General features: G+C 34.4%; 1 protein-coding gene and 1 pseudogene across 1 annotated transcript; one reads left to right on the top strand and one right to left on the bottom strand.

The window, feature by feature from the left end:
* Window positions 1-514: 514 nt before the first annotated feature.
* LOC139894054 (plant intracellular Ras-group-related LRR protein 1-like) lies at window positions 515-3,461 on the bottom strand. The gene is made up of 3 exons (XM_071877251.1): window positions 2,427-3,461; window positions 1,464-1,630; window positions 515-1,353 (listed from the first exon to the last, which is right to left on the bottom strand). The coding sequence occupies exons 1-3, from the start codon at window positions 3,105-3,107 to the stop codon at window positions 702-704; spliced, it is 1,500 nt and encodes a 499-aa protein (XP_071733352.1). The 5' UTR covers window positions 3,108-3,461; the 3' UTR covers window positions 515-701.
* A 2,980-nt stretch (window positions 3,462-6,441) lies between these two features.
* On the top strand, window positions 6,442-7,107 carry LOC139894053 (large ribosomal subunit protein uL15x-like; annotated as a pseudogene).
* Window positions 7,108-11,377: the final 4,270 nt, after the last annotated feature.

The raw sequence follows: 11,377 nt of genomic DNA, 5'->3' as shown, positions 1-11,377 counted from the left end.
AGTAACGTACATGGTATATAATGTGGTGTAAAGATGTGTACCCAAGTAGTAACTACATACAATCTATGTTCGTGTGTTGGAAAATTTACAACCCATACTTGTAATAAAAATACACATAAACATGAACGACGTAGGTATTAGGACCAAAAGTTGCTAGATATGTCACAACTATAATGGTAAGCATATTTTCAGTGATAAACTATACGTTACCCATTTCATAACTTGAATTTTGAATTGGCCCATTATGATTAATTCTTCAACAAATCTGTCACTGGACCCAAACTTTAGAATAGAAGCACAAACCAATTGATGAATAATCACAGAGCAATAGCTAGTAAATCGATAATAAACAAACGCAAATCGTCACCCAGTAAGATGCCATGGAGTTTCATATCTTACATACAAATGTCTGATACTAGTCTTTAAAAAAGACGAAAAAACACACTAGACACAACTAGTGGTACAAGAAGATGTAAAGTTTGACTAACAGCATAAGCTAGCCACTGTCCATAACACATAACACGACTGTTAGAAATTTATGGCTCAAAACAAGAAGGAAAAAAAAAAAAAAAAAAAAAAAAGAAAAAAACAGACCAGTTTAAGTATGGGCTGTCCTCGTGTATAATCAGTTCAGTTCACTACTGGACCACATATCAAAAACAAACTCCACCACCCAATCTACAAGGCTAACATTAACCTGATCATAGTTGCTGATTGAGGAACTCGTCTGTTTTTGTTGGGTTACCTTCACCACCCAAAATACCGCCAACGGATCCAGCAGCACCAACAACAGCGTTGGTCAACCATGAGGTACTGCGAGTCAACCAACCACCTTGTGTCTGAACATTCTCAACATTCTTGCTTTTTTCCTCTTCCTCCAATAACAAATCGAGCCATCTTTTAGCCATGAACTCCTTCACAGCTTCAACCCCTTTAGCCACAACTTCTTTAGGAGGAATAGTTATCGGATTCTCTTCAACATTAAGTTTAACGAGATTTTCAAGGCGACCAAATGTGACAGGAAGCTCATGGATTTGATTGTTGCTGATGTCAAGTTCTTTGAGGTTGGTCAGATCACCAATTGTAATAGGAAGTGATACAAGGTCACTGAAGTTACCACTCAGATTAAGGATTTCAAGTTTTGAAAGACGGCCAATAGATTGTGGGACCACCCTGAGTTCATTGAAGTGTGCATCTAGAAACTGAAGAGATTCCATTTCACCGATTGAGGTAGGTAGTGAGCGAATCTTGTTTAAAGGGACGGAAAGTTTCTTCAGATTCACAAGTTCATAGCCGATATTGGTGGGTAAATATGTTAGCTTATTGAAGCTGGCATCAAGTTCTACTAATGACCTGCAAGAGTAAGAAGTGATTTTGAAGAATTAGAATATATGATCAGTTGTAAAAAAATGAACATAGCAAATTGTGTATGTGTGTGCGTTTGATGTAAGAAAAACATGTACCTGCAGTGACAAATGCTGTCAGGCAAAGACGTAAGCTTGTTGCTAGAGACGTCAAGAATCTTTAATTTTAACAACGAGCCAATGGAATCTGGTAATGATTCCAAAAGATTGGAAGAAGCATAAAGCTCCTGAAGATTCTCAAGCCCAGCTATGGAATCGGGGATAGCCTGTTTCAATAAGCGAAAGATTAAAAATATAAAAAATCTGACAAGAACTATATAAATCCCTAAAGTGGCTAATATTTTCACGTTGCATAGTACACATATCTCACTACAAAGTCAAAATAGAACATTGAATTCCGATATGGGACGGTAAACCCAACATTAAACTGCTTACTGCCTACCGTAATGACAACCAACAAAATATAATTACCATGGCAATCTAAATTTAACATCTCTGAATAAAAAATGACATAGGAGGTTGTAAGCATTATAATTTCCCTCCATCTAATTTCACGATGTATGTTATCAGCTTTGGACTTATGTCACATGTACCTTGCTACTAAGTTCTAATAATAGATTGAAATGAAAGACATAAGTCTATAAGCACTCCTCTACGAAATGAACTACATATCTAGAAATAATATTTGTTAATGTAGTAGTAACTGCTTCACACTACTTAAGAATTCATATATACCTGACTTTATTGCCCGATGATTTTTATTTGAAAAAGGAAGACAAGTACACCAACTACCCCTAACTCAAGCTTGCATGCAGAGCATATTTAAAATTACCTAGATATATTTCATGTACCTAATCACAAAAGTTACAACTTACATCTACATTTTAAAATCAAAACAGCTCCATAAAAAGATTAAACTGAAGTCCAGTATAATTGACATTCCCAGATTCATAATCCTGTCTTAATTTTTCCTGATCTAACTACATACACTATCTACAAATCAACAACAGACAATAAATTCCAACTCTAATTCAATGTCTGCATACAAGATCATAAACTAACCTGAAGCTGATTGGCGGAGAGTTTCAATGAAACCAACATACGAAGCTTTCCAACCGTTTCAGGAATAAATCGCAACTTCCTATCCGATAAATCAATTCTATCAACACCTTTCACAGCCGCATCATTCAACATCGCAACCAGTTCATCATCAACCTCAACACTACTACTCCCTTCCTCATCCCCAACAGCCGCAACGGCTTTGCCGCCCTTTTTCGCAGCCTCGTAAAGCTTCTCGAGCCTGATCTCCGCCTCACTTAACATCTTCTCATACGACTTATACATTTCATACAACGAGATCACCGCCTTATACGACCGAATCTCCTCACTATCATTATCATCAGTATTCTCAATATTAACACTAACATCTTCTGTATTACCATCACGGAGCTCGATTAGTTTCAATCGCGCGATATCGACTAGTTCATGATCAGGACAGTCACCTAGGGTTTTAAGAGCAGATCGTGTTTTCGATACATCGGCTACAGTAGCGTGCATAGCAGCGATCAGGTCAGGATCGTTTAAGTGCGGCATACGATCGGTGATTTCAAAGTAAGGTTCCGGTGATGGTTTGGCCGGAGACGGTGGTTGTTCGATGTCAAACTCCGGTGAGTGTGAGCGAGTGATTGGGAGTTTTGACAAGACGAATGAGAGGATTGGAAACTTGTTAGGGTTTAGATCCATTGTGAATCAATGAAATTGAGTAGAGTAAATTGATAGATTGAACTAGGGTTTTGGTTTTAGATAGATGTGGAATGTATAGAGACAAAATATAGATACAGATTGAACGGATTCTACACAGAGTCTAGTCCATTGGTTAAAGAATATAATGAAGTGGTGAAGTGGTGATGGTGATAGTTTGTTAAAACCGGATCTTATCGGCTACGGCCTGCAAGGCTGCAAAGTACAGTTACGGTTATTCTCGTGATAAATTAAAGTTACAATCGGGTGTAAATAAGTCGAGTTAGCTCGTTCAAATTTTAAAGAGGTCAAATTCGGTTCATTTGGATTTGGATGTATTAAGCAAAGTGCTCGAATCGTTTAACATTATATGAATTTAAGTTTTTATATAATCTAAAACCGAGTTTCTTAAATTGTTATTTTCTCATTTTAATGTAATCATTCGATAAAATTTTCGTTTAAAATTATAAATATGTATTTTAGTTAAAATATTAAAAAAAAAGTATAAAATGTTAGCGTAAGAATACAAAATTAAGGAGTTTATTTACGAGAGAAATATTAAATTGTGAGTTTATTTAGTACTCATGTTATCTAGATGTGAAAGTAAATAAAGTAATTTTATTACTGTTATAAGAGAGCTCTTAACGGTCCGTCCACAGCCGCGCCCAGGTGGACGCCGATGGCACCACCTCTGCCCAAGGCCCGCCCAGGTCTCGCTCACACCCCTCCGTCTCTCCACTCGTCCATTCTCAGCATATTTGTGGACGGGATTTTGGTCCATTCTCCACTCGTCACTTTCTTTTTCCTTTTTTTTTTTTAAATTTTATTTGTCTTATTTTTGTGTGTAGAAGTGATGAAAATTGAGTTACAGTACTTTTAGCGTGAAGAAGATGAAGATATGTGACTATGTGCTATTTTAATTTTTAATTAATTGTGAGTCCTACATGTTTGTGGCCAAAATGGGTTACAGGTGCTTTTCGTATTTTATTTTACATAGTATCTTTTTAATCAATTTGATTTTTAAGTTTTAAACCTCCGATATTTAATCAAATTAATTTTTAAGTTTAAAAATTGATGTAATTTAATAATTAAAATTATAATTATAATATTAATAATAACAAAAGTATTTTTAATTTAGTTAAAATAATTAAATGTGGATCCCAATATTGTGAGAAAAGAGTGTCATTGTTGAGAGTGTTTAGTCCTGAGTTTAGTTCTGAGAAAGAAGTGAGATGGAAGTGGGATGAAGTGATGATGTGACGCTGAATGGTTGGCTAGTCTTGGAAGAAGTCCTGTCTTGATTGGGAGCACCTTTACTTTTTCGTTTTATGAAAACACACACATACACACATAAAGACTCTATATCAATTAGAATACAACGACTATGAATAGATCTGGTGATTTACTGAAAGAGCTCTAATAACATCCTATCCTAACTTTGTGGAAACCAACTCATTAAACTAACAAGCGAACATTGAACTAACAAATAAAATATAAGAACATAATGAACTAGCTTCATAATTCACAAACTAATCAAAACATTCAAACAATTACTAACAACTTAAACACTTCAAATTCAAAATAAATAAATAAATAAAAATAAACCCGATACCACTAACCTAAATGGAACTCCACCTGAGAAAGCACCCGTGCTAAATAGTCTAAGGTGCTGTTTGTTTTCTCTACTGAAGACCTTATTATAGCTTATGTCTGCGGGCGGGCAGACGTTTTCATTTAAGACGGTTTGTTTTTTAGAAGACATAAGACAATATAAGATCTTAAAATGTCTTCAACTCTGCAGCTCTAAACTACTGCTTCTCAAATTATAAGACATTATTCATTCTCTTCCAAAATTCACAAAACTTCACGGCTACAATTACTCCAAAACACCAAATACATATTTTCATAATTAATTTCATGCCACAAAAATCAAAATCTTATCCATTTGATGAACAATTTGATACAAATCAATTTCATAAACAACCTGAACAAAAGAAGTGTACTGGGTGTCTCATTTGCATCTCAGATTAAGCCTTCAAGTTTACAGATTTAACCACCGCTGAAATCACCTTCGGAATCACCGTTAAAATCACCGTCGCCGGAAAACCACCTTCAAGTGTACAAAACCCACTTTGAAGTTGCTGATTATTTCGATTAGATGATGCGAAAGATCTTTTGAGATGATGAAGGCGCTGATGATGATTTAGAACTAGTTGATACATATCTAGTTTCAATTAGATATTAGATTATGACATCGGGGATATTAGAGATGAAATCGGAGTATATATCTTTTTTGGGTTTAGATGATGATAATTGGGTAGGTGGGTAGTAGTATATTAATATAATTGGGATAAATACAGAATAATGGGATGAGTGGTAACATGTTTGACCAAAGCCACCAACCCTTATAATTATAATTATTGTGTAATACTCCATAATCCATGTTTTTTATATAAAAATTAAAAAATTTATTTTTTAATAATTTAAGATTTTAATTTTAAATTATATTTAAAAGACATAAAAACAAACAGTCTTCAGTGTTCAGTCTACAGACTTTCAGGTCACATCTTATCTACAGACGTGGTTCGCAGATCTTCAGAAAAAAACATCTTAAAAAACAAACAGCATCTAACTATCTACAAAAATTAAACAATTACAAATTAAAAAAATAATAATAAAAAAATAATAATAATACGGAGGAATAAATTTTAATAATGCTAAAAACCCAAACTTATAGGCTCAATAAAAAGCCCATTAACGGTCCAGCCCATGATATTTGTACCCCTTTTTTGTACCGCATCTTAAAGAAGACAAAAATTAGGGTTTTAATTCAATTTCAGTGGTGTTATCAAACTCTATCCCCATTCTCCGCCGCAGTCGTATACCGTATTTCGCATTTCAGCTACCTTCGTAACATTCGATTTTTTAGCTCAATTATCGTGTAGATTCACTCAATCGAACTCATAATTCCTATTAGTTTAGAAATTTGTAGGAGAATTGTGTAGCCAGAATAGTTCTAATCTCGTATTAGTTTTGCTACTATTGTGTACTTAACTGAACTTTATTTTGATACCCTATTTATTCTCATTTATTTTGTATCAGATATTGCTCAATGAAAAGATGTTTAATGTTGAATGTGTAGTGGTTACAAAATCTCAGTTTGTCCTGGTTGTATATTAGAGTAGAAGATTAGATGTAGTTAATGAAATTTATAATTCTTGAGATATTTATATTTGCAGGAGTTTTAAAACCTGATTTATAATAATTCTGTATTGGTTATGAATTGTTGTGTTAATTGAACTCACGAGCTTAAAATTGCTTCAAATTTCTAGGACAAATGACGACGAGATTGAGGAAGAACCGCAAGAAGCGGGGCCACGTGAGTGCCGGTCACGGTCGTATCGGAAAACACTGAAAGCATCCCGGAGGCCGAGGTAACGCTGGAGGTATGCACCACCACCGTATTTTGTTCGACAAGTACCATCCTGGGTACTTTGGAAAAGTCGGTATGAGATACTTTCACCGTCTTCGTAACAAATTCCATTGCCCAATTGTTAACGTTGATAAGCTTTGGTCAATGGTCCCACAGGACGTGAAAGAAAAAGCTTCGGGTGATAAGGTACCAGTCGTTGATGTTACTCAATTCGGTTACTTTAAAGTCCTGGGGAAAGGAACGGTTCCACTTACAAAGCCAATGGTAGTTAAGGCTAAACTTATTTCAAAAACTGCTGAAAAGAAGATTAAGGAGGCTGGTGGTGCTGTTCTGCTTACTGCTTAGATTTGTTTTGGTAGTTATTGTTAGAATATGGTTTTTATGAGTTTAATTCTGTTATGTGGAAATCAAACTTGATTAATCGTTCTATCGATTTGGCTTGCACGATCTTACATATTGCAGGCCACTATTATTAAACCTGAACGAAATATGTTGGTTTCATTGGTCCTTAACTTGTAGTCTTATGTTTTATTGTGGGAGTTGGCTTGCATGTTGTTTCAATATGTTTCATTTCTTGGTGATACTACTATTATTTATTGTTAGTATATGTAGTGTATTCGTGTATAGCTAAGTGATCTTGCAACAAGCTATGTGTGTGCAGTTTTCAGACTACCACCACTATCATGGAGTCGTAACACTCTTCAGTGGCCACTTGGAACCCAAATTGGATTTGTGTTTTACAAACTGATGGTGTGGCCTTGATAAATTTCTGAAACTATAGATTCTGGGGAGTGGGATCTTTTGTGTAAAATGTCAGCTCATGAGTACTTTAGTTAGATACCCGTAATATAGTTTACAGTTTCTGGTAAGCAAATACGGAGTACTAAATAAAATCATATTTTCATTTTTCACTAACTATTTCTGTTTTATAGATTCACTGTACAACTATTTATAAATGTAGTGTAAATAGTTATTGAATGAGTAACAAATATTTATTACTTAGTTATTAAAATAGGTGGATTTATTAAAATAGTGAGCAACAAATATTGTTAGCCTAAATACAAGTAGTAATATCTTAGTTTCAAGCCCACAATTATCTTTTGTCATGACAAAAATTTAATTTCGACCTTTAAATAATTTATAATTTGAATTGAATTTGATTTGTTTTCAATTATGAATTTGAGCATGATGTCATATTTATTACTCTTTTATTACTCTCTTCAAATCAACTATTAATTTAATTTAATTAATGTGAAAGTATTTAACAATTAATTTGATAATTGGTAAATAAAAAGTAACCTCTTCGTCTTTGAACAACGTTGGTTCTTTTTTGGTGTTCATTAAGTCGACTAAAGTAAAACTTATTCATGATTTAGTCATTGCCGATTTTAGTGGATAAGGCTTGTGTTAGATGTGGAGTGTGGATTTTCGAGATCTCTGATTTAGGTTGTTTGAATCGGCTCCTGACTCGGAAGTTCGATCATCGACTACTTGAAGCTACAAATTGTTTTGTTTTTGTTAGTGTTCAAAAGCCAGGGGTTAATGTTGATCGATCTGCAGGTAATAATTCGGGTTATAGTATTGAGAAGCCGTCTAAGGTTTTTGTGAATGTTTCTACTACTGCACTATATATCAATGTTTCCGCTACAACACTTGTGTCTCCTGTTAACAGTCAGCAGAATGCTTTTAAAGGCTCCAGATCTATATTTCAAGGTTTGGGCCAATCTTCTATTGGGCTTACAAGTGGGCCGGCCACATGTTCAGTTTCTTCTTGGACCCACAGATGGTTTCGAAGTTTGGGTTGAATGTGTCGGGTATTAAGTTTGGTTCTTTGAATGATGTTGTACTTCCTTGCAATGGGCCAAGCTTTTCTGTTGGGTCAGGTTCAGACCCAGATGAATTTTTAAAACATACTGATACCGTTTTCCCTGCAAAAAGTGTGGGTTTGGACGAGATTTTAAAGAGAATGACGAGAGATAAAAAATCGCAAAATGGAAGAGGTTGTTACTGGTAGTTTTGAGGACGGTGTCGTGGTTCCGAATCCTATTGTTACGTGAAAATCCTTGGAGGATGATCCACTTGGATTTCGTGTTTTGGAAAAAAGTGCGTGAAAAATGCCTTAGGGCATGGAAATTTATGCGGGATCACAAGGTTCCTTTCGAATGAACTGGTGGAACTAAAATGAATCATAAATTGATTAAGAAGCCGGTTGTCGAGATGTTACCTAGTCGGGATAGAATGTTTTACGAGTTTAAGCATAAAATAGAGGATATGTGACTTGTCGTAGTGTGATGGTTTTTGTAGCGAATGGTATATTTTAAATGGTAAAGAAAAATTGGAAAATGTTGATGCCGAAGACATTGGTTCGAAAGCTAAAGGCAAAGAGAAAGTCAAGTCTTTTTTCGTTTTGTGATAATGATGGTTTCGTATTGATCGGAGACAAGACCTCAAATGTTTTGACATATAAGATCGAGAACTGGGTCGGGAAAAAATTGTTCGGGAGACGGCAGATGGCAAGATGAAAAAGACGGGTTCCTTGGTTTGATCGATATTGCTTAGGTATACCGAAATTGCTGTATACTTTGTTTTTCTCGCTTATGTTTTACTTTCTTCTAATTTAGGTTCTTTCATTTATATGCATATTTCTTGTTATATCGTGTTTAATTGTCGAGATGGTCATTTTTTTGTTTGAGAGCGTGTAGTGGAGGTTCGGTTATAAATAATTTTCGGTAGTTTGTAGCTTTCTGGTTACGAGCCCTCCCTTTTCTTTGTATTATATCATTGGTCGAATGCGTTTTCTTTTGGAGAACGAGTTCGTTATCTATACGAGTTATCATTTTTTGACAAAAAATGAGAAAAATCTAATTTATCCATGTATTTAATAGAAAAAATCAGTAACATCAAGAGCGCGTGTGTGTGCATATATATATATATATATATATATAATCGGGGCGAAGCGGGGGAAGCAAAATTTTTTATTTTTTTCGTTTTTTGAAAAAACTTTGTTCACGAACATTATATAGATTGGATGAAAATATGAACATTTAGAAAAGACACTTCGTGATGAATGTTATTATTTTGACGGGAATACGATCGACAATAACATTCAAGATAATATTGTTTTTTGAAGAATGTTAACGTTTTTTTTCTTCATGTTTTGTGAAGTAAAATTTAGCCCGATTTAGAGTTTAGGGTTTAGGTTTTAGGGTTTAGGGTTTGGTGTTTTGGGTTTATTCCATAAACCCAAAACACCAAACCCTAAACCCTAAACCCTAAACCCTAAACTCTAAACCGTTCGTGTTAAAAACTCAATCTAAATCCTAAATCTAAACCTTAAATCTAAACCCTAAACCCTAAATTTCTAAACCCTAATATCTAAACCCTATAAACCCTAATATCTAAAACCTCAACATACGCTCGAAAAATACGATAATTGTTATATATTACTTCTTCGAGCGTTTTCCCGCCAAAATAAAAATATTTATCACAAAGTGTCTTTATTAAATGTTCATATTTTCATCCAATCTATAATGTTCGTGAACAAAGTTTTTTCAAAAAATGAAAAAAAAAAGAATTTGCTTCCCCCCGATTGGTTACTTCCCTCTTGATCCTACCACTATATATATATATATATATATATGCGCGCGCACACACACGCGCTCTTGATGTTACTGATTTTTTCTATTAAATACATGGATAGATTAGATTTTTCTCATTTTTTTGGGAAGGGGAAAGTAAAATTTAATTTTTTTTCGCTTTTGTAATTTTTTTACAAACATTAAGATTATGTGAAAATATGAATTTTAAAATATGCACTTTTTGATAAATGTTATTATTTTAACAAAAAAAGCTCTAAGAAATAACATCCATTGATAATTGTTAATCATGATAACATTCATCATGATGCATGTTATTTTTCGAGCATTTTTTTTCTTCATCTTATGTGAAGTTTTTTTCTTCTTCAAAGTTTAGACTGATTTAGGGTTTAGAGTTTAGTGTTATGAGTTTGATCCCTAAACCCTAAACTCTAAGCCGTTCGTGTTAAACCCTAAGGACAATCATTTCCGCTTTTTTTGAATTCTCTCTTTTCCTGGGCGATTTTGGCGATTTTGAATACGAGCGTCAGAAACTGCTCGATTCCTTGAATTCTTCTAGTTTTTTTTCCGTTGTAATTGTTGTTGAATTCCTTCATTCTGATCATGAATTCACCTACTACGGATCCTCCTGATCCGATTGATGGTCGAAATCAATCTCAGTAAAAATCAAAAATAGTTCGTTCGTCACGAAAGTTTCAAAAAGTGAAACTCGAATCCTAATGCGTCTAAATCACTGAAATCGACTCCTGTAGCTTCAGGATGTCACTTTGGTGCTGCTGTAATTGATCCTAACAACAATTACATTCGAAAATTGATTCTCAAAATTTTTAGGTCAAAATATGAAAAAATTGATAATGAAGATCTAGCTGCTAATCGAGCTCAGGCAACTGTGAATCATGTTTCTAAGGTTGATTGCGGTCTGAATGATGCCTCAGTTTGAAGAAATCTCCATTCTGAAGGTTCGATTGCCCAACACCATGTGCAGGACCTATCTGGAGCTCGATCTAGTGTTCAGGATGTTAGATCTGATAAAATGAAGGTTGATCAAGTTATTGTTAGTAGGAATGATGCTAAATGAGTGGTCAATTCAAATGGAAATGATGTTGAAGGTGAAATCAAAAATTTGAATGATGACGTCACTGTTTATCCTGTACCTATTAGGTCAAATGCTAGTGTAAAGGCTAATAATGCTAAGCTAAAGGATGTAGCAGGTCTAGTAAGTGGAACTGATAGTGTGAATATAG

This window comes from Rutidosis leptorrhynchoides, chromosome 2, assembly GCF_046630445.1.
Source record: "Rutidosis leptorrhynchoides isolate AG116_Rl617_1_P2 chromosome 2, CSIRO_AGI_Rlap_v1, whole genome shotgun sequence".
NCBI classification, from domain to species: Eukaryota; Viridiplantae; Streptophyta; class Magnoliopsida; order Asterales; family Asteraceae; genus Rutidosis; species Rutidosis leptorrhynchoides.
The sequence above is the reverse complement of the archived record's forward strand: the minus strand, read 5'-3'. Positions and strand labels throughout refer to the sequence as shown.